General features: G+C 38.0%; 1 protein-coding gene across 13 annotated transcripts in view; it reads right to left on the bottom strand.

Annotated features, from left to right (window-relative positions):
- Positions 1-19,565, bottom strand: part of ATRNL1 (attractin like 1) — a 419,950-nt gene that overhangs the window by 73,671 nt on the left and 326,714 nt on the right. For 6 of the 13 annotated variants that reach the window (XR_001467270.4, XM_040702499.2, XM_004942303.5 and 3 more), the window contains one exon: positions 11,675-13,557. The exons of the other annotated variants lie outside the window; for them this stretch is intronic. Coding sequence is in view for 3 of the 6 variants with exons in the window: in XM_004942303.5 (XP_004942360.1) it covers positions 13,498-13,557 (60 nt within the window). In the remaining 3 variants the exon portion in view is untranslated. Of the gene's footprint in view, positions 1-11,674; positions 13,558-19,565 lie in introns of those variants that run through there. 13 annotated transcript variants of the gene reach the window in all.

Raw genomic sequence — 19,565 nt, 5'->3', positions numbered from 1 at the left:
CAGAAGTCACATGATGGTCTGCATCTCAACTTCTTTAACTAACAGGATGCTGGAATAAAAGAATGGCTCGGGTTGGAAGGAACCTCAAAGACCATTTAGTTCCCAACCCCCTACGGCATGCAGGGTTGCAGAGATCAGGCACCAGATCAGCTGTCCAGGGCCCCATCCAGCCTGGCCTTGAGCACCTCTAGGGACAGGGCACCCACAGCCCTGGCAGTCTGTGCCAGTCCCAACAATGTCTTCTTGGTTGCTTTCTTTTATGGTGCATCTCTTATAATGAGCAAAGGACATACTGAATCACACAGTATGGACACACAAACAGTATGGAAGTAAGGTCATCAACCCTATTTTTATTTTTTTGTTGTTCCTTACAGGCACATTCACTCTACTTCACCTGAGCCCCAGTTTTCTTCTCTGGTCTTAAAGCTGCTCAGGGCCTGAGATTCTCAGGATACTTGTGAAAATCTTTTTAATCAAAGTACTGAAATCTTAGTACAAAGGCTGAAGGAAAGCCCTGCCTGCAATGCGTGCCACATCATGCGTGCTAATGGCATTCTGCTGCAAAAATTAAGTTATTTCACACACACAAAAATGGTTTTAGACCATACTACCTTCTAACCCAGCCCATTAAAAAAAAAAAAACACTTCTGAATACATACAACTTGTTTAAAGAGCAGGATAGCTTGCCTGACTCATTTAATGGGTTGCTCAGGCAGTTGGGGGTGGGGATACAAGAAAAAGTGTTGGTTAGAGGTGCAGTTGGTAGGGTCTGATCCTGAGGGCTTAAAATATTGTAAGCCAGTACTGTCACCATTCAGCTGAGAACTTTGAACTATGCATTTCTTTGCTAGCATGCCTCCCAGGGGCTAATTTATCCCAAAGTAATCGTTTATGTTAGTCACACTACTCAAATAGTAGTTTACAACTAGTCTTTAGCTTGAAGATTGCCATTTCTTTTGTCCTGTTCCCCTGACAGCTGTCCTGGGACTCTTCGTTTTCCAGTTAAATGCTGATATAAAATACCAGTATTTTTCTGGGCAATATTTATTTTCCTAGAGTGCATGAGATTAACAGTCTTGTGAGTGAAATTCTGTGTAAGCAGGACTCATTTTGCCTCTTTTGCCTTAGTTTTCTCCAGAAAACCAGGCCTGCAGCAGGCAAAACGACCACTATTTTTGTCTCAGTGAGATTTAGTTTAGAAATCTCCTTACTAAAATAATATATATATATATATATATATATATATCTTCTCTAATGAAGAAAAGCATAAGTCACATCTCTGTGGCGTTCACTCCCTTGTCTGTGCTTAGAAGCAGGATCCTGGGTACTGCTGTTCTGGCAGAGTTTGCACAGTGCATGTATGTAGGGGGAAAACAACTGAGCACAGCCTGCCATAATAACCTTCAGTTAGGAGTGAGATAATAATGGGAGGTTTTTGTTGGCCTGGCAAACACTCGAACAGAAGACATAGAAACCAAAAGATAACACATTCCAGTAGATTTTTTTGAACATCTTCCATAACACCATTTCATTGAAGTTTTGTTATTCTGGAGATACTTTAAGAAAACAAGAGTTCCCAGGTAGAAGAGTTGAAGTAGTCCACATCTTTTAAAAGTTCTCTGAAAAAAACTTTAAACTTTCAATTTTTATCCTTCCAATTAAATGCTCAGGAATTTATTTACATGATTCACAGAAGAAACACACAGTTCTTCCTTCTTTGACAGGATAAAAATATACTTTAAACATTCCCAACCCCACACCTGATTTTTATATTTAAACATTATACAGGTGGGGAAAAATAGGGGAAAACAAACAGCTAGATCAGATTGATAAGTATCAGAGTAATGGGAACTTCTTGCTCTCAGAACCTTCTATTATCTACATACTCTACATACGTATATATAAATACAGGGGTACATTTCTGTCTGGACTTTCTGGACCATGAACAAGAAAGGGTAAAACTGACATCCAACAACAGGAGTAGGCTTTTTTGTTACAATGTCTGTGAGACTTGCATAGTTTCTCCAGTGCCCAGAGACTGAGAACAAATAGCTTAAGCTGGGCTGCAAATTACAACTGTTTTTGCCAAGAGAACGTGTTGCAGCTTAGTAGTGCGTAATCTATAATCAAGAGTCAATAGAAACAAAGAAAAATAACCTTTCAGTCATATTTCTGAATCAGGGGATTGCTCTGCTTTACTAGAGTAAGACTTAAGAGAATAAGCAGATGTAGACAGCAAAGCCTTTATCGGCCAACAGGTCAACCTGTCTGTGGAGGAAAAGACGTTCACAGAGGACATTCAGATGCTACAGTGATTGCAGCAAGGATCCAACTAATGTAAATGCTCAGAAAGAGGCAAGAAAAGAGCAAGAAAAGAAGTCAGAGTACTGAGCGAAGTTGGCCTGTGAGAGCTACAAGGTATTACAGGAAAAGGTCTTGGTAAGAGCTGCTCTCAGTGATAAAAACAAGGAAGAAGCCTGAACACTAAGCTACCAAGTTTCATGTATAAAACAACGTGGAATGTAGAATAAGGAAGAAAATAATAATAAAAAAAGAAGGATATCAAGGAGATAAACCCAGCTGAGCAGTCTGTGTTTTTACACAGTAGACTAATATCAATAACATCAAGTCCTTTATCTTGCTCATTACACCTACAACATTCAAGTAAATAGACTTCCACTTAGTAATTTTTGTAGCAATCTACAAATGGAAATCAATTTTAGAGCATGAAACTGTAAAAAAAAAAATAGCAAGTAGGACAGAGCAGAAGTTTCCACCTTCATCAGGCTGTGGAACACGGTGAGGCACAGCTCTGAGCTGGTTGCTCTTGGATTCCTGAAGGACTCAATGAAAAAAAAAAAAGACAAAACACAGCCAGAAGAGAAAGATGGAACAATATATTTGTTCATATAGAACTTAAAGTATTACTTAAATGCCTGCTGATGCACTCGCTCTACTGACTTTTGCCATTCTAAAAGACTAATTAAACAGAAAAAGAGAAAATATTACTGAGATGTTGCATTTCTTGCAAGGTCACTTCTAAGAATTATGACAATAGTTCAGGTAAGCTTGCAGTCCTTAATGCTTTTTTTGGCTAGTTTGTTCACGTTTTCTTACTTAATGACAATGCTCAGACCAGTATCATTTAACTCTATCCTTCAGAGAAAATGATGCACCATCTAAAAATATTAACATAAATTTCACTGTAAGAGGATTAAAACCAAAGTAGTTCCATCCAAATTAATTTAGCTAAGTACACTAGATAAATAAATCAGCACCTTTCTACTCTCAGAAAGCACTTCAAGCAATTTCAAGTCATTAAAAATACTTTTAGTTCCAACAATTTGGCTCCTAGAACAGTCTTAATGGTTATATGACAGTATGTTCTACTACTGGCTGTATGGCTTTTATTACATGCCATGATCTATTTGATGATCGTGGCTGCTTTTTAGAGAACTACAAAGAAAAACTGAAATAATGAATTATTTTTCAGACAAGTCTAATAAAAGTGTTAATCAAAAATACCATAAATGTCAAAAGCTCTCATAAATCCTACATTTTATATATTCCTCTTGCTAAACATTCAGCCAATGGAAGAACAATCCTAAAAGGGAAGAGAGAGAGCACGCCAAGAGAGAGAACAGAAGCACTCTATGTGAATTTACAAAATCGTATCCATTTATTTATCTGATCTTATGTACTTATTTATGAACTAGAATTATTCTCCTGACTTAATTTTTGACAGCTTGTAAACATCTCAAAGAAATATGATTATGTTTTATTTCTGGTTAGACTATAAGGTACTCCTATCTGACAAGATACAGTCAATACAGTCAATCCCCCCCACCCCCTTTTAAGGTGCTATCATGAAATATCAATAGGTTTTAATATACTTCTTGCCGAATAAGAATGACTCTAATACCCATTTTCCAATGCCTTTCACATGACTAATCCTGAGAAAATAAATAGAATGTTTCAAAATACAACACCAAATGTATAGATTTGATTTGTAATCATAATTTTCCTTTTTTGGTGATATTTAGCAAGACTGATTTGACCCTCTCTCTGTCAACTTTTAAATTCATTGGTAAGAAAAGTGTGAATACCTATAACATCGTACATTTGTTAACAAGAATTCATTTTGCATTTCTATGAGGTTCCAAGAACATTATGTTGGAAAGTGAAATTATAGAGCTGTCAGTCACCTCTGTTGCATTCTGTGCTGATGTTAGTATGATGCTATGAATTTTCAGGAAATCTTTGTGAGGTTTCCATAGAGCTGTGCAGATCCTTTGTTCCACCTATGGTGCAAACACTTGCTAATTTGCCTCACTTTCTACCTAAAAGCACTGAGTTAAAAAAAAGAAATATAAAGCTTCCAGATGCAAAATGCACAAGCAAAAAAACAAACAAAAAAACCCAACTACAAACAGCAGAGCTTTATAATAGAAATCAGAGACGAATATTGATGATTTTTTAAGGTATATTTCCTAGTATTAGTTTAATCACCCAAATAACGTGTACCGGCAGACTTAGCAAGAAACCAGACTCCTTACAACTTTGAAGACGTAAAAGGTCTATTTTTCCAACCTGTGATGTTCCTCTCTCATTGCTCCTCATTTTTACTCATCCTGTCTTTAAACCTGGCAGAGATCAGGCTGCTGTGAAGGGGCTGCCATGAGATCACACAAAACGCATCAGTGAAGCCTAATGTGGGCAATGACAGAGGCACAGGAAATAACTAATTTCTCATTTTGTGCCTCTTCCTCTTTTCCTGTCAAAATTCTAATTATTAGAAAAAAACCCAACACATTTTACTTACATTGTGTCAAGTACTCATAACTGTTACCCAATATAAGCATTTGACTTAGGCTCCCAAATAATAATGTTAACAAGAGAACAGAGGGAGTGCAGGCTGCCAAGCCTGTGCAGTAAACTACAGCACAGCTCCTAATGCAAATGATTTTCTCCTGCATTTGATTTGAAGATTTCTTAGCAGCTTCATTTTCAGGCGATGTTACCCAAGATGCTGCTTATGTCGTCAAGTTTGCACAAACACACTTTCTGCCAGTAAAAGCTTCTCTTTGAAATGTTCTTACTAAACATTTGTGCCTACAACTCTAAAACTCTGTCTTCACGACACACAGATCGACCCAAACAGACAAGATACTGAAGAGCACTGAGGCCAGGGGCAGATTGAATGGCATGTCCAGAAGTAATTTCACGGCGTGGACGCAATGTAGTTTAAAAAAAAAAACATACCATAAAATCATAGTGAAAATTATACCTATGTAGACAGGATTTGTTCTTTTGTTGATCCAAACTCTGTTTTTCCACCATAATTTTTAACCTGTGTTATTTACCCATCCTGATCAGCAGTGCTTATGTTATTCACCTTGGGAAGTTATTCTACCATATTGCATCATCATACACACACACACTTTTCACCCTCAAAAGAACGTTATTTACCCTTTTCACATCACTGGACTTAAGCTTAGCTTCATCTTCTGTTCTTTCACAGGAGGAAAGAGTTCAAGTGGAATTCACTGGACACAACTAAGATCTCAGAGAGAGAAAAGACTTCTATTACATCCCATTCCACTTTAGTCATATCCACACCAAATGTCTTCAGGTTGACTAGCTTAAGGGAAAAGGATTTGCTGTAACTGTACACTCAGCTGAGCTCTTTGCAGTTCTGTATCTAATGGCATAAGGAGGTTCCTTGACTCCTTGACTTAAGGGATGCAGTCCTGTTGGTCAAGTGCAAGAGTGAACAGAATCAGCAGCTTACCATTCTTTTCAGTTGCTTTAGATGGGCAGGGTCAAGAGAACAAAGGATAAGTTGTATAGCATTTGCATTCCTAAATGAACTGCTGGAGGCAACTGGGACACTATAACCATGAGTACAACCTGAACAGAACATAATTAAAGGACTTCTGCTTGTATTTTTTAGCACTGCAGTTAACCCCAGAGACACATAAAGACAGTCCTGTTTAAAAAACACTTTAACAATGACCTTTTTCTCTTCAAAGATGCATGCATGCCATATGTCAGACAATCTATATGTAAGTATGTAAGTTCTCTCTTCTGACTTTAATTATTTTTTTTATCCAATTAGATTATTAACAAATACATCTTAAGATGTTCTACACCCTCCTCTTTCTCTTGGCATCTGCTTCATTTTTAATTTCAGTAACCAAATGGTATTTGTAAACTCCCCTACCCAATGATCCACTCCCTAGGGATCCTTCTACCAAACATTTTGTTATGGAGGCAGGACTCACACCCCTGCAATTAAAGTAAATTCCAGCATTAAAAGCAAAAATTTCCTTTTTCATTTTTCCACAAGAATAAGAAATCAAATAATTATGACCAATATTAGAGTGCTTTTCCTTCTAGTATTGGTGAATTTTTACTTCGCTAATATGTTGATTAGATAGAAAGTCAAGGATTAGTCTATGAGTTTCTAGGAGTTACAACTGGGTCATTTAACTGGATGGGGGGGAAGGAAAAAGAAGGTGAAATAACAGAAGACCTTAGCCAAACAGACCAATACAAATCCAAGAATTTCTATAATTTAAACTAATTTTGCACTTGTTTTATGATCATTTCTTTAAAGTAACTCAGAATAACACACAAGACACTACAGCTCCGCCTTCCCCCCCCACCCCCTTCGGCGTTGCCAAGTAATAGTGTTCTGTTCCAGAATTTCCACGAAGAACCACAGTGGTCAGAGTACTTGTCATCTCTTACTGTTCTCCCTGGAAATGAAACAAGATGTTGGCTACAAGTGCCCACTTAGGGGAAGGCTGCCACCTCCTACGGTTTCCAGTGAAGCTGTTTCCTTATCTCCTTTCAGCACAGGAGACCATCCGCTAAGGGCAGTGCAAAACAAACAAACAAAAAACACTGAAGGCAATGGCATTTCTAAAGGAGGGCAATTCCTCCTGAGCTTTCCAGACAAGTGAGTCTTCTATATTTCAGCCTTTCTTGAAATATTTCTGACTCCTCTGTTTAGGACACACTTGTCTGCTGAGCACAGGCATATTCCTGATCTGCCTCTGAGGACTTTGAAAACAGAAGGAATTAAAAGGTAGGATTGTTCAGGACATCACTAGTAAAAAAAAGAATCGCACTGTGGAATCATGCTGTAAGACACTAAGGAAATAGATTACTTCTGTTTCTTTTTTCAAGTAGATATCATTTGTTTTGCAGTAAGAATGTAATACACAACACATGAAACTGTTTTCCTTTAAAGGGAAGTTATTAACAATAATTCTGTATCAGCTTTTATTTTTTTTTTTAGCAAAGATGACCTCAGAGAACCCTCATCTTTTCTCTAAAGCACTATACTGTAAGCCAAGACAATTGAACCCTTTTAGTAGGAATGCTGGGCGCTCGAGACAAACTCTCAAGGGCTATTATCTCTGATACCATCAAACACACTATAATTTGTGCTGTGTATAGCAGTTTTGAAATGTGTCATAGAGACAGAGTGATTCATACTTTTTATTTTTCCTGACAATAGATGTTAATATTTTCTGGTATTTAGAGTGCCAGCTTTTTGACAACCTACACTGCATTTTGGGTTTGGCTTTTTGTTGTTGTTATCTGAAAACTAAATTGTATGACTTGGTACAAAACGGAGCCTATCACCTGACTATCACTTCTGTCCCCTTCTCTTCCTCTGAATACTCATACAAAGTGAATAAGCAGTGATGAGGCAATGAAGTCTAGGAGATATGGAAGGGAGGTGAGGGAGAAAAGGGAGGAAAAAATAAGATCATGAAAACATTTTGATTTCAGTGTGAACAGAGAACTGTGCTACTGATGACCTCTGGATAAAACTTATGAATTTGTGGCTATTAAAAACCACTTCATTCCTTTCCAGATATTCACATTTAATCAATCTTAACTGTGCAAGTATCACATAGAAGTTAAATCATAAAGTAATACAAGATCTTCCTTTGTCATCTCACCTCACAATACTCAAAATTAGTGCTGAAATTGACTGAGCAATAGCTGAAAGGTTGGAAGAAATTTCCAGAGGAACAAGACAGAACTCCTGTGGATGTAGGATTTTCCCCAGATTTGCATATTTAATTTCAGAATACCCTTGAAAGACTCATACAAGGTTTCTAGATAGCACTGAGTACTACGATAAATAAACAGATCACAGGATTCCAGCCTTAGTTCCTCTCTTTTAAAGAATGATATTTCACCCTTGTCTGAAAGCAGAAGTATGAAATAACCTACGTATTTGGCTCCGAAGCATACAGGCTTTTGAAGCACTATTGAAGAGCAACAGAATATAAAGGTTCATACAAAGGAGAAAGTACCAAAGTGTGACATTTCTCATAATGAGGAGGTAGCATGGCTTGTTACGAAGCAGAACACAGAGAAGGCAGAATCACAGTTATCTTCAGAACTGCAGCACGATCTCATACGCCACAAAGAAAGTTGACTTCAAAGCTTCCTGAGACATGCTACGGGCATGTTGGAAAACAGAACAAAGGGACAACAAAATGGGCAGAACTACCATGCTTGGTACCAGTGTCAACACTGCTTTACAGTTCATGCCTTCCCTGCAGGAAACATCTAGGAGCAAATAGCCTCTCTGAGGTTCTCAAACTGTTACTGTGGTAAAAGAAAACCATTCTTCAACATCCAAAGGGTAACTGTTCTTTGCAGATTCTTTTTGCTCACTCCCTTTCCTTTCTCCTACATCACATTGCAATAGTACTTAGCAAAGCATAATGGCTCCACCTATCAGAAGGAGGAATGCTGTATATCTCCACCTATCAGACATAGGACATTTAGCAGTATAAGTCTAATCAGTAATAGATTTTCACAATCAATAAACAAAGTTAAAAAAAACAACAATAGACTGAGTAAGGAAAAGATGTAGAATTAAAGAACAATTATTACAACTGTATTTAACTACTAGCTCCCACATTTCTAAAGAAAAGGTTAAATCATTAAATAAAGACAAAGGAAAGACCTATATGATACCAAGCTTTATACTTCTTGTACTGTAAGGAACTTCTCACTGAAGCATAAATTTCCCATAAAGATAGCAGTCAGTTGAGCACTAATGTTTTCCAGTTCAGCTGCCTGCACACAACAACCAAATATAGGAAAAAGCAGATTAGTAAGATCTGGGAGACCGATAAATACTGCATGGCTACAGATATGAAAAGGAATTACTACAGATAGCACAAAAAGCCCCATGCACAGTCTCTGGACATGTGAAAAACAACTAGAGAAGTTGTAATCTATGTAAAGCGTGTCCTTCTGGCTAGAAGATATGGGGCTGTCCATAAAAGGCACAACAATGCAAGTAGAGGTTGAACCTTCCCACCAACATACAGCTCCACGTTGTTGCCATGTGACAGATGGCAGCAGAGGAGCAGTCTTACAAAATGGCATCTGATGTGGAAGAGTGCATGAAACAAAAGGTGTCAATGGATTCCCCCTTGGGGGAAAAACGATACCCACTGACATTCATAGACCCTTGGTGAATTTTTTTTTTTTTTAATGTACATCAGACAGTGGATGTGAACACAGTGAGGGTATGAAGTCACTGTAGTTCTAGGCTATGAAGCTAAAAGTTACAATTTTTTCTGAAAGTCAACTGCCTGCAGGAAAGTGCCCACCTGCCTTAACAGGCATCACTGATGTTATTGGTAACCCTGTATCTGCACACAACATCTGTATAGCACACATCATACACATTCTCTGATACAAGCAGCATAAGGAGGAGTCCCTTTCTGCTCCATTCATACTTTTTTCTTTTAGCATTACCTCTGCGGCTAAAGTTTAATCTTGGTTCCTACAATAACCGCTGCTATTTGTGGTAGTATGGTACCCCTATCTGACTCATTTTGCATTAGAAAAAGGACAAAATCCCTCAGTCAATAACTCTTGCATCAGGCTGAGCTGCTTGCTCTTGAGGCAGCTCTTCTTTAGAAAGATAAGCAGTTTTGATCAAAGACTTCCACTAATGGAAAATCTATCATATTCCCTGAATGATGCATTCCAATAATAAAATACTTTGGCTTTTTAAAATGTGCATCATCTTTCCTGATCAAATTCTCTGACTTTCAGCCTCAGGATCTTGTTATGTTTTGTCTCCGTGATAAATGAATCCCCAATACCAAGCATCTACTCTGTGTGCAGCGTCTGTCAGCCTCTATGACAAAGAAAATGAAACAGAATAAAACAGAAGTTAAAAGAAAGCCCCCATACAAATTTAAGACTGCCTCAATGTTTTTAAACAAAAGATGTTTCTGTGGCAAGACACAAACAAAATCAAATTCTTCCACCTTATATCCTATGGCAAAACAATCTTCAAGGTCAAGCACTGAGGGTCAGATTCAAAGACAAAGGAAGAGCCCTTACCAGTGCCTTCGCTACTCCTACAGTAAAGATAAAGAATTAGGACCCAACTAAAGTTAAGGTTCCCCACATCCTTCCTACTCTAACATATACTTAATCGGGATGATTGAAAAAACTTCCACATACATGTACAAGGGCAAATCCTTCCTATAATACAGCTTTAAAACAACAGATTATGCCTCCAAAGTTCTTTCACTGTTACAACATAGATTCACAGAGCTTTTAGTTAAGCAATTAGTGTGTTAGTAGATAAGCACAGTGAATTTCAATCAACATTAAAGCAAGCCACACTAGTGACCAAGGAGATGAATACACATGTTTTCCCAGACAAACAATGACAATTTATCAACACAGCAGCATTGCTAATTGTAACACAATAGATAGCACAGCAACAACAGCAGAACAGTCCCAGGCTACAGGAGTTGATGGCTTCCTCAAATGCAACTACCACGAGCACAGAAATAAAGAAAAAAAAGTTCTTTACCTTTAAAAGGCCTCAGGGATCTTCAGTGAGATACCCTTACCTCCCCCTACCAACCTTTAAATGAGGTCTGGGAAGGGGTGGATACTGGCTCCACCCCTTCCACTCAAGTACATTGCATGCACCTGTGCTCCTCTGGGTTGGCCCTGCCTTCCTCCAGGTGTTTAATCACTGCTTCAAGCTGTGACTTAGCATTTCTGCTACAGTGAGGCTTAACACCAGGGGAAAAAAAAATGTGTTTCAGGAATACCTGGAAAACACAAGAAAAAGGAAACATCTTCTGAGCTAATCCTGATTATTATTCACCCTTTATACTCAGCAACAGATCTTTGACAGAGCGTGACATCTCAAAGACTAGAACAAAGCATGAAGCTGGACAAAAAACATACCCATCTAGACCAGTGTGCTGTTTTGTACCTTCAGCAAAATGCCCAGAACAGACACAAGGAAAACAAAATGGCTCTGTAATTACAGCTGACCCTGAAACAGCTGTAGACCCACTCTCGCTGAGGACAGCACAACAACACAAAAGCATAATATGATATGAGAGAAACAAGTAAAATTGGCAATGCTGATGAATCTTAACAGTGGCAAAGAGGGAGTGGGAAAATTAAGTCAGATTGCTATTCCAAGTTGACCCATGGTTTTGGATATGATTACTTGTCAAGTCCTGCCCATACACAAATGTAGAAATACATTGCTTAGGTCAAGACACAGCCTGTCTTTTGCATTTTGTCTCCTCTTGAAAAAATAGCCCAGGTCTCTTCACCATAAACATTTTTCAATATCAAAGCATTTAAAAAGGTTTCTTTTATTAGGGAAGTAACAAAACAGCATCAGTACATCAATGCTCAAGAGTAAACAATAAAATTTAGTTGTCCAGTATCTAGATATCTGAAATTTTAGTCACAGCTTTCTTTATGTACATCCACATTCCAACAGGCTCAATGCAAGTAAAGTTAATATCTTGCATATACAAACATACATATGCATCTCAATATGAATTACTTTATATTAATCGGCCCATACAGAGACCCCGCAGCAAATGACACTTCCAATAGTCATGCACAATTTTTGTGACCAGTTAAGGCCAAAGAGGAGGGGTAGAGGACAAAATAGGGAGATGTGAGCAGAGAAGTCAAGCAAGTGAAATCGCTGATCAAAGACTGGTTATTGTCTCCCAGGTCTTCAAGTCAAAAGCTAAACTTTAAGAGACAGTGTCTGCACTGTTATTTAGAAAAGTCTACTGCTGAGCTGAAAACAGCTACTAGAACTGTTTTTAAATGGAAATGGGTGGGCAATAAGACATAGCTGTTGAAGAAAAATGTTCAAAAAGTCACAGGGGACTTTTGAAAGAAGACGACTAATATGTCCTCATCTGATAATGCTGGACTTATCTAGGCTACCGTGCAGGCAAATGCCTTCTTGTTGGTGGTGGTTTGTTAAAACAGTTGCTACTATTCAGGTCTGCCCCTTGAGAAGTCTGTCTGGTGGCTGCACTTTAGAGCAGAGATACCATAGATGCCTGAATTCCAACATACTTACTACACATTCCTATCTAGCATGAAAGGTACTATAGCATGTGAGTTGATATGCAAGCAGAATTACAGAATCCTATCTTCTTCCATGACAGTGAAAGTAATTAGGTCTCCCTCTGTGGGGACTGATGCAGGGAGAGTAAAGCTCTTTAACTTTGGTACAGCATTTCTCTGTGTGTAGCCTTTTTTTTCAGACATGTTCTCAATTAAGAAAATCCATTAGGTAGTAACATGTTATGTATCAGACATACTTTGAAGGTCAACTCTAACAAACACTGTTAATGAAATCAAATCATACTCTAAGAATCTAAACAAAAACTCTGGAAGAGCTGCATTTTATCATAAAAAGTGAAAATAAGGACTCTTTGAAAAGTAAAATAGTCAAATGTATAATCAAGTTTCAAGTATACTGAATATTTAGTAAGGAAATTTACAAAGTCCCTAGATGTCTTCATATCAATTTAACATAGTTCAATATGTTAGAGTAGAAAATCCATTCAAATGACCAGGTAGCTATGGCTGACCACATTGTGAATGTCAGTTCATTGACTCAATGAACTATTGGTATTTTCAGTTTAGGCTAGCCATTAAAGAAAAACAAGATTATTACTTAATTACCTCCTCAGTTGCTGGTACAAGTATGATAATTTTATGAACCAAGTACAGTATGTATTTTCTGCATTTACTTTCTTAGCTACACATGATATACTTGAGTCCTAGAGGAACCAATTTTAATACAGAAACTATGCAATTAAACGTAATTTGCAAATAGACAGCAGAAAAAATAGTCAAAATGCATGTGAGGGTTTTAGGGAGTTGCAGGAGAACCGTAAGGGGTGTAAGCATGTGACATTTCACAGTAATGAGGCAGGATGGCTGGGTGCCTGTCAGCCACTAGAACAGCACCCTGCAAGAATTCAGCAGCAAATCTTTGTTTCCTTTATCTCTTTCATATCTCTGCAAGTCTCAAGGGAAAAGGCAAAGACTTTGTCTTTCAGCTGGAGTTCTTTCATCCAAGGATGTTCTTCATCCAAGGCCAAAGGTTCACCGTATCCTAAAAGGGCCTTTGGATCTGCATGTTCAGTCATCTTCATCCAAATGTATTTCTTTGGGAGCATTATTCGGTCCTTGTGGTCGATCCTAAAAGAACACCGATAAAAACTATCTTCATTCCTTCAAATACAATCTTCAATGGCTTTATCTTTAGGACCACTGTATGAGAGCATTGTATCAAAGGTGCAAGATGGTAAATGACTTATTTCAATTAAAACCACAGCACATTGAAACACTTCTATAGTTCTGGGTTTTGGTCAGAGTTTTAGCCCTCCAAGATGAAATACTTTCTGGAAAGCCACACAAATGACCACAATATTTCCATTGTGCTGGCAGCATTGTTTAAAAAGTGCATAGCTAGTTTTTTTTCATGTGCTAAAAAATATGACCCTACGTATATGCTACAGTACTACAAAAGATTTTGAACATAGAAATCTAGAATATGAAGAGGTTTCTGTACTGACTTAAGTTGTCTTACCAGACAAGATACAAGCACGCTTTCCTCTGTGAGGAAAAAAGACAGTTACTGTACCTGAGAATTTACAGCATGAAGAAAAAACTCTGCAATTGCAGTTGGTGATCACACACAAACACAAACACACACACACAAAGTGTTACATTCACAAATCAGTATTCTACATCTAGATTGCTTAAATCATTTTCCATTCCATGTTTCTCTAAATAAAGTCTTCCAATTATTTCTTTGCTCATTTCATTCCCTTCTCCCCAACCTTCCCTGAGCTAGGCATTCACTTATTTCTTTCCTCCATCTGTCCAAATTCCTTATTTCCTTTTACTCTTCAGGTAGCCTGTCCCTACAGTACATACTCTTCTCCATCAGTCCCATTAATTTTAGTCTTCATCCATCTCCTGCATCACCCTAAACTATTTCTACCTCCCCAGTCTCTATAAGCTCTTGGCCTCCCGCCCCTTCTCACCTGCTATTTCACCATCCTTCCAAACACCTGATTCAGATGAACTATTCTAGAACAAAGGGGCAGTCCTGCCTCACTCTAACAGTACAGCAAAGAAACACTACAAGGAAGTGGATCTTCAGCATCGCTTAGAAAGAAAAACACTACGTGAATCCTTCTCTGCAAGAAGGGCTGCCAATTCTCATTATTTCATTACAACACTTGAATTAATTTTATTGCTACTATAACTGCTGCTTCTGAAGGAAATGTGCTTTTTTGAAGGAAAACAAAAGCACCTCAAAAGAAAGTTTCAACGTCTGACGGATTGAAGAAAAGCATGAAACATAATCCTGTCTCAGCTTAGTGAATCACAGATGAGAAAGGCTATAATTCAAACCTAGTAATTTATAGTATTATGATTTTTTAAGCTAACAATGAAACTGTTAGCATTCTGACTCACAGCTTTTTAGGGACAGACATAACCTGATCTGAATTAAAGCACACAACAGCAGCTTAATTCCATGCCTGACTTGGAACTGCATGGGGTGAGCAGTACTGACTGGGTGGTTCGAAGATTAGAGAAAGGAAAGAAAAAGGGGCAGCTGCTTTCAAACAGTCACAGAAATATTATGAAAGTATCACTCATTACCCAAAATTTGTAAACCTAGGCAGTAATATTTTCTTGATAGGTTCTACTCAATTTTGGCTGAGTAGATCAGAATGATCAGAAGTGACATGCGTCTGGCACTTTGCAGTTTTCAGGTCATTAAGAAATGGAGGAAAAGCTCAGCTTTCCTCCTCAGTCTGAGATAGTTCTTCCTCCCAACAGCCAGTTCTTGATCTCACTTTAGAACTGTTTCCCCCCTTATGGGACATGGGTAGATCAGGTAAAGGATACTAATGAGGATTACTTTTTCCTGAGATCAAATGTAATCAATACCCTCCTTAACTGATCTTAAGAGAGATGATTTGGAAGGAAAAGGGTTATGGTTTTTTGTTGTTGTTTTATAGCTCAGCTTCAGAAAATTTTTGATTTCTGTTTCATGCTTTCTAGAATTAATATAGCTAAATAATCTCCTTGATTTCTTTATGGTTCTATTTTTCAGTTTAAGAGTAGAAAGGATTAAAATGACTACAAGGAGTTTGTTGTTTCTTTTCCAACAGAAATGATGCCTCCCTGCCCCCTCCTATGCTCCCATAACTGGGTCAATTACTTCGAGGAAATATTACTCTATCAGTTCTGTGCTGAGGTGAATTTAAAGACAACGAAGGGCAGAAATCAAATCCTTTATAATGTTAACTTTTTTGAAAGATGTTAACAGGACATATATGGCTCAAAGAGAAGTTTCCTATTGACTCTCTTCTGCCTTCAAGGCTTGATGAAAGCAGATCTGACTTTAAATCTGATAAGACTTGGATGGGATTTGGCTTGTACAAATCTCTAGGCTTCAAAGTTTACTCATTCTTTGAAGCGTCCTCTATTCTTTAGCTTTTTTGTGTGTGTAAACTAGATTTCTGTACTCTAGTCAATACATAATATTATCTGAAAGGGGACAGTGACATAAGTTATCGTGTACCTTTTTGTTAACATCAAACTTGTCATCACAACGAATGTAAAATAAAAAAAAAATTAAGGCAGATTACCTACAGGCTGCAGATGACTGACTGAAGGCAAAATGGGAGCAACCTCTCAGGTAAAAAAATTCACACCTATCAGATTTTGAACCTCACATATTCTATAATTAAGGATCATTTTCTGGATGCTCAGGCCTTCCCAGATTTATGAACAGGTCTAAGATATTGCGGTCTGTCCTGGCACCTGATGGTAAGCAGATCTTAGCTCTCCCCTGCTGACTCCTCCTGAGAAATGCATTACGAGAACATTATTGTCAGGGAGTGAACCTGGTGCTCGTTCAGTGTTTTCTCCGCAGTGGTGAAAAACTGTGAAATACCATAAAGTGCTTGGAAGCATTCACAAACTATTTTCTCAGTGCTCAGTTCTCAGCACTAAAGCTAGCTGTGGGTCAAGTCAGTGCTAAGACAAATCTAAGCTTTGCAGCTGTTGAAATACTTAAGCCATATCAGATCTTAAAAGTGATGTCATAGCAATGCAGTTATGGCTTGCCTGCCACGGGATCTGCTGATGGCAGTTGAAGTTCTTATTCATCAAGGGGCCCAAATAATTGAAACAATCCATCTGCTCTATGCACTCCCTTTCTGTCTCTACTGTGATTTCTTACAGCCTTGTGATATTTGCCAGTGATGTCATACTTAATCAAGCAGTTGGTGGCCTGTTTGATCTCTGGAGAGCCACAGTGCACTCCTGTGATGCTGCATAGGTAACTAAAATAATCCACCTGTTCCAGGCCTTTCCCTTGAAAAACCCAACGGGACATGATATTTGGCAGTGACTGTCATAACTGATCAAGCAATTGCCAGACTCATGCATATTTCCTGAAAGCTGCTGCTGTTTTTCATCATGAATTCCAGATAATTGAAATAATTGTCCTGCTCTAGGGCCCTGCTTTAACTCCAGCACTTTCTGCAATGGGACATTTGCCTATTGTCATCTTTCTTTAAGAGCTGCTGCAGGAAAAGGCTTTGAATATTTTTTCACAGGATGTCATAATACTGCAAAGGAAAGTGACATTATTCACTTAGTTTGTGTGACTGAATTTCCAGACACTCCTGCTCTCTGTGCTCACACCGTGCCTCACAGCAGTTGCATTACGCTGCGTCAGTCTCAGTGGTGGAAAGGTGCAGGGAGAGGAGTGAGTGAAAGCATGCAAGAGCACTGTAACCAGGTTGATAGTGGGAGTCCTATTACCGTTTTTGTATAATGAGAACGAAGTAATTTAAGCACTCCAGTGCTCTCTTTGTTAAAGGGACTTATAGTAAGCTTTATTTCAGCAGATATGGAGACTACAAATATTTTACAGCAGACCTAGTACTCTGCCTTAGACTATTCACCACGTACAGTTAAAGGACACACTTGCCTGTTGATTGATGTAAAGATTGTAGAATAGTCCAACTAAGTGTACTAGCCATAAAAAGCCTTTGTGTGTTCATCTGCTATTGTGGGAATAGGGGCATAGATCTTACTTGTAGTCAGATTATATTGCTCAATTTTATTTGAGAAGTACAGAAATACCACATTCACCCACTAGATTACATCCCACTCCTGAATTTACTGTCTTCATCTCAAGGATGGATGTTCAGTCATGTTCATTACTCTGCTTAGCATCTGAGCAGGTCACAGACTGACTGGCAGTGACTGTAAGAGTCTGGCATATCTGCAATGATCTTGCAAGTGTCAGTCAGAGCTTCCCAGCACTTTCATTAAAATCTAACATTCCTGTTGCAGTACTTTTTTTTTCAGACTTTGATATTTTGCCCTACACAAAGCCCAGGACACAGAATAACATTCTTTTATTTTTAAGAGACCTCTTCTCAAATAGTATCCACCTCTAATAACATCCAACCATCCAACTTTTCTGAAGCCTAAGCTTTTTTTTAAACATACTTTTTTTTAGCTCCTTATCTTCGCACAGCACAAAAATGACTAAGGAGAAACGCTGATTTTAAAGGGGGAAAGCAGCTGCCAAATCTTATACAGGTGCAGTTAGGGGTGATATCAATGACATTAGAGTTACAATTATCTAGTCACATCATTATTATTTTTTAGATATTTGGTTGAAAATGAAACAAATTTATAAGCAAGAAGATTTGTTAAGAAGATTGTTTACAAGGAAACTACATGATACAAGAAATTCATTTTCCTAATATGACATCAAAGTTGGTTTGATACGAGTTTTTGTTAGAATAATGAAAACAAATAATCCACAACCTTTCTACTAATTGTCTCTGGGTTACAAAGAGTGTTAGTTTAAAGACATATGAACCGAAGTCTTGATACCCAGAAAACATTTATGTTTGTCAAAAATGAGTCTCTAATTCACATAGCAGGACTGGCAGTCATTAGAAGGCCTTTTGTCCAGAAAGCTGCTAAGGATTGTCCTGCTCTCCTGTATGGGGATTTCTAACCTTTGGGTTAAGTTCTGACCTTGGATCCTAGTGGAATTGTAGCATCTGCAGCCCAAATATTTCGGCATTACTCACAGGATTTCTCCTGTAAACTTTGAAATATCTTTTAATTATAAGAAACTAACCTGAGAGTAGTAGAGATGAACCTTACCTTTTGTGGAAAAAGTCAAGGAAGACTTGATTCACTACTTCTGACTGTTTGTCAATGAATGACTACTAGAGGATGATGGAAGACACTGTTGCATGTGTGCTCAACAGAGGGCATGGGGGCAAGGAGAGAATCAGCCTTTTGATGAAATAGATTTTTTTAAATAAAAAAAACATGTACAAGTGATGACTAAATGTAGAGAAATTCAGAGGAGTGACATTATTTACAGATAATTGCCCCTGGTTAACAAAAGAAAAGAGCACTACAGCTTTTTGTCATCAATTAGATGTAGTTATGCATCATTAATTATGGTGGCATGCCAACAAGAAGTCAGACAACACAATATAAATGAAGGTAAAAGTATTCCTATAGCCTGACAGTGTTATGGTTAAAAAATAGTAAATGCTTATATAGCACACTTGTGGGAGGAAATCATTCTTCATTTAGTCAGTTGAAAACCTGGAGTCCAATTCTAATCCCCGATTTTAAAACCAAGAAGACTAAGCAGAGCAATGTGATGCAAATAGAGGAGGTACTGCAGACTTAATCACCTATCATTTAAATCTGGTCAGACAGGTTTGCACATGACCATAAAACCAGACAGCAACAGTTCCTGGGGGGGGTCAATAACAGCTTGACCACAGCAGTAGAATTAAAAGTAGAAAACCTAGATTTCTTTTTAGTATCACAATCTACCACTGTAATTATAATTTTTATATAATACTTTCTGTAGTCACCAATCTGATTGCTTCCAGTGCTGGCTTTTCTAGGAGGTAGAGTTGTCACCTGGGACACTGAGACTCAGTAGAAATAAACCTATGCTTTACTTGTAGGTTGTTATTTGACCCATCACCAAGAAAAATGGAAACAGACTTTGTTCACTTTGCAATAGTATTTTTCCTTAAAATCACTTTCAATCAGATAATTACTACTCCCCTTGTTCCCTAGATTGCTTGACTTGGGCAGACTAATTTGTTTGTGAAAGGTAA

This window comes from Gallus gallus, chromosome 6 (assembly GCF_016699485.2).
Source record: "Gallus gallus isolate bGalGal1 chromosome 6, bGalGal1.mat.broiler.GRCg7b, whole genome shotgun sequence".
NCBI lineage: Eukaryota > Metazoa > Chordata > Aves > Galliformes > Phasianidae > Gallus > Gallus gallus.
This window is presented reverse-complemented; position numbering and strand designations above follow the sequence as displayed.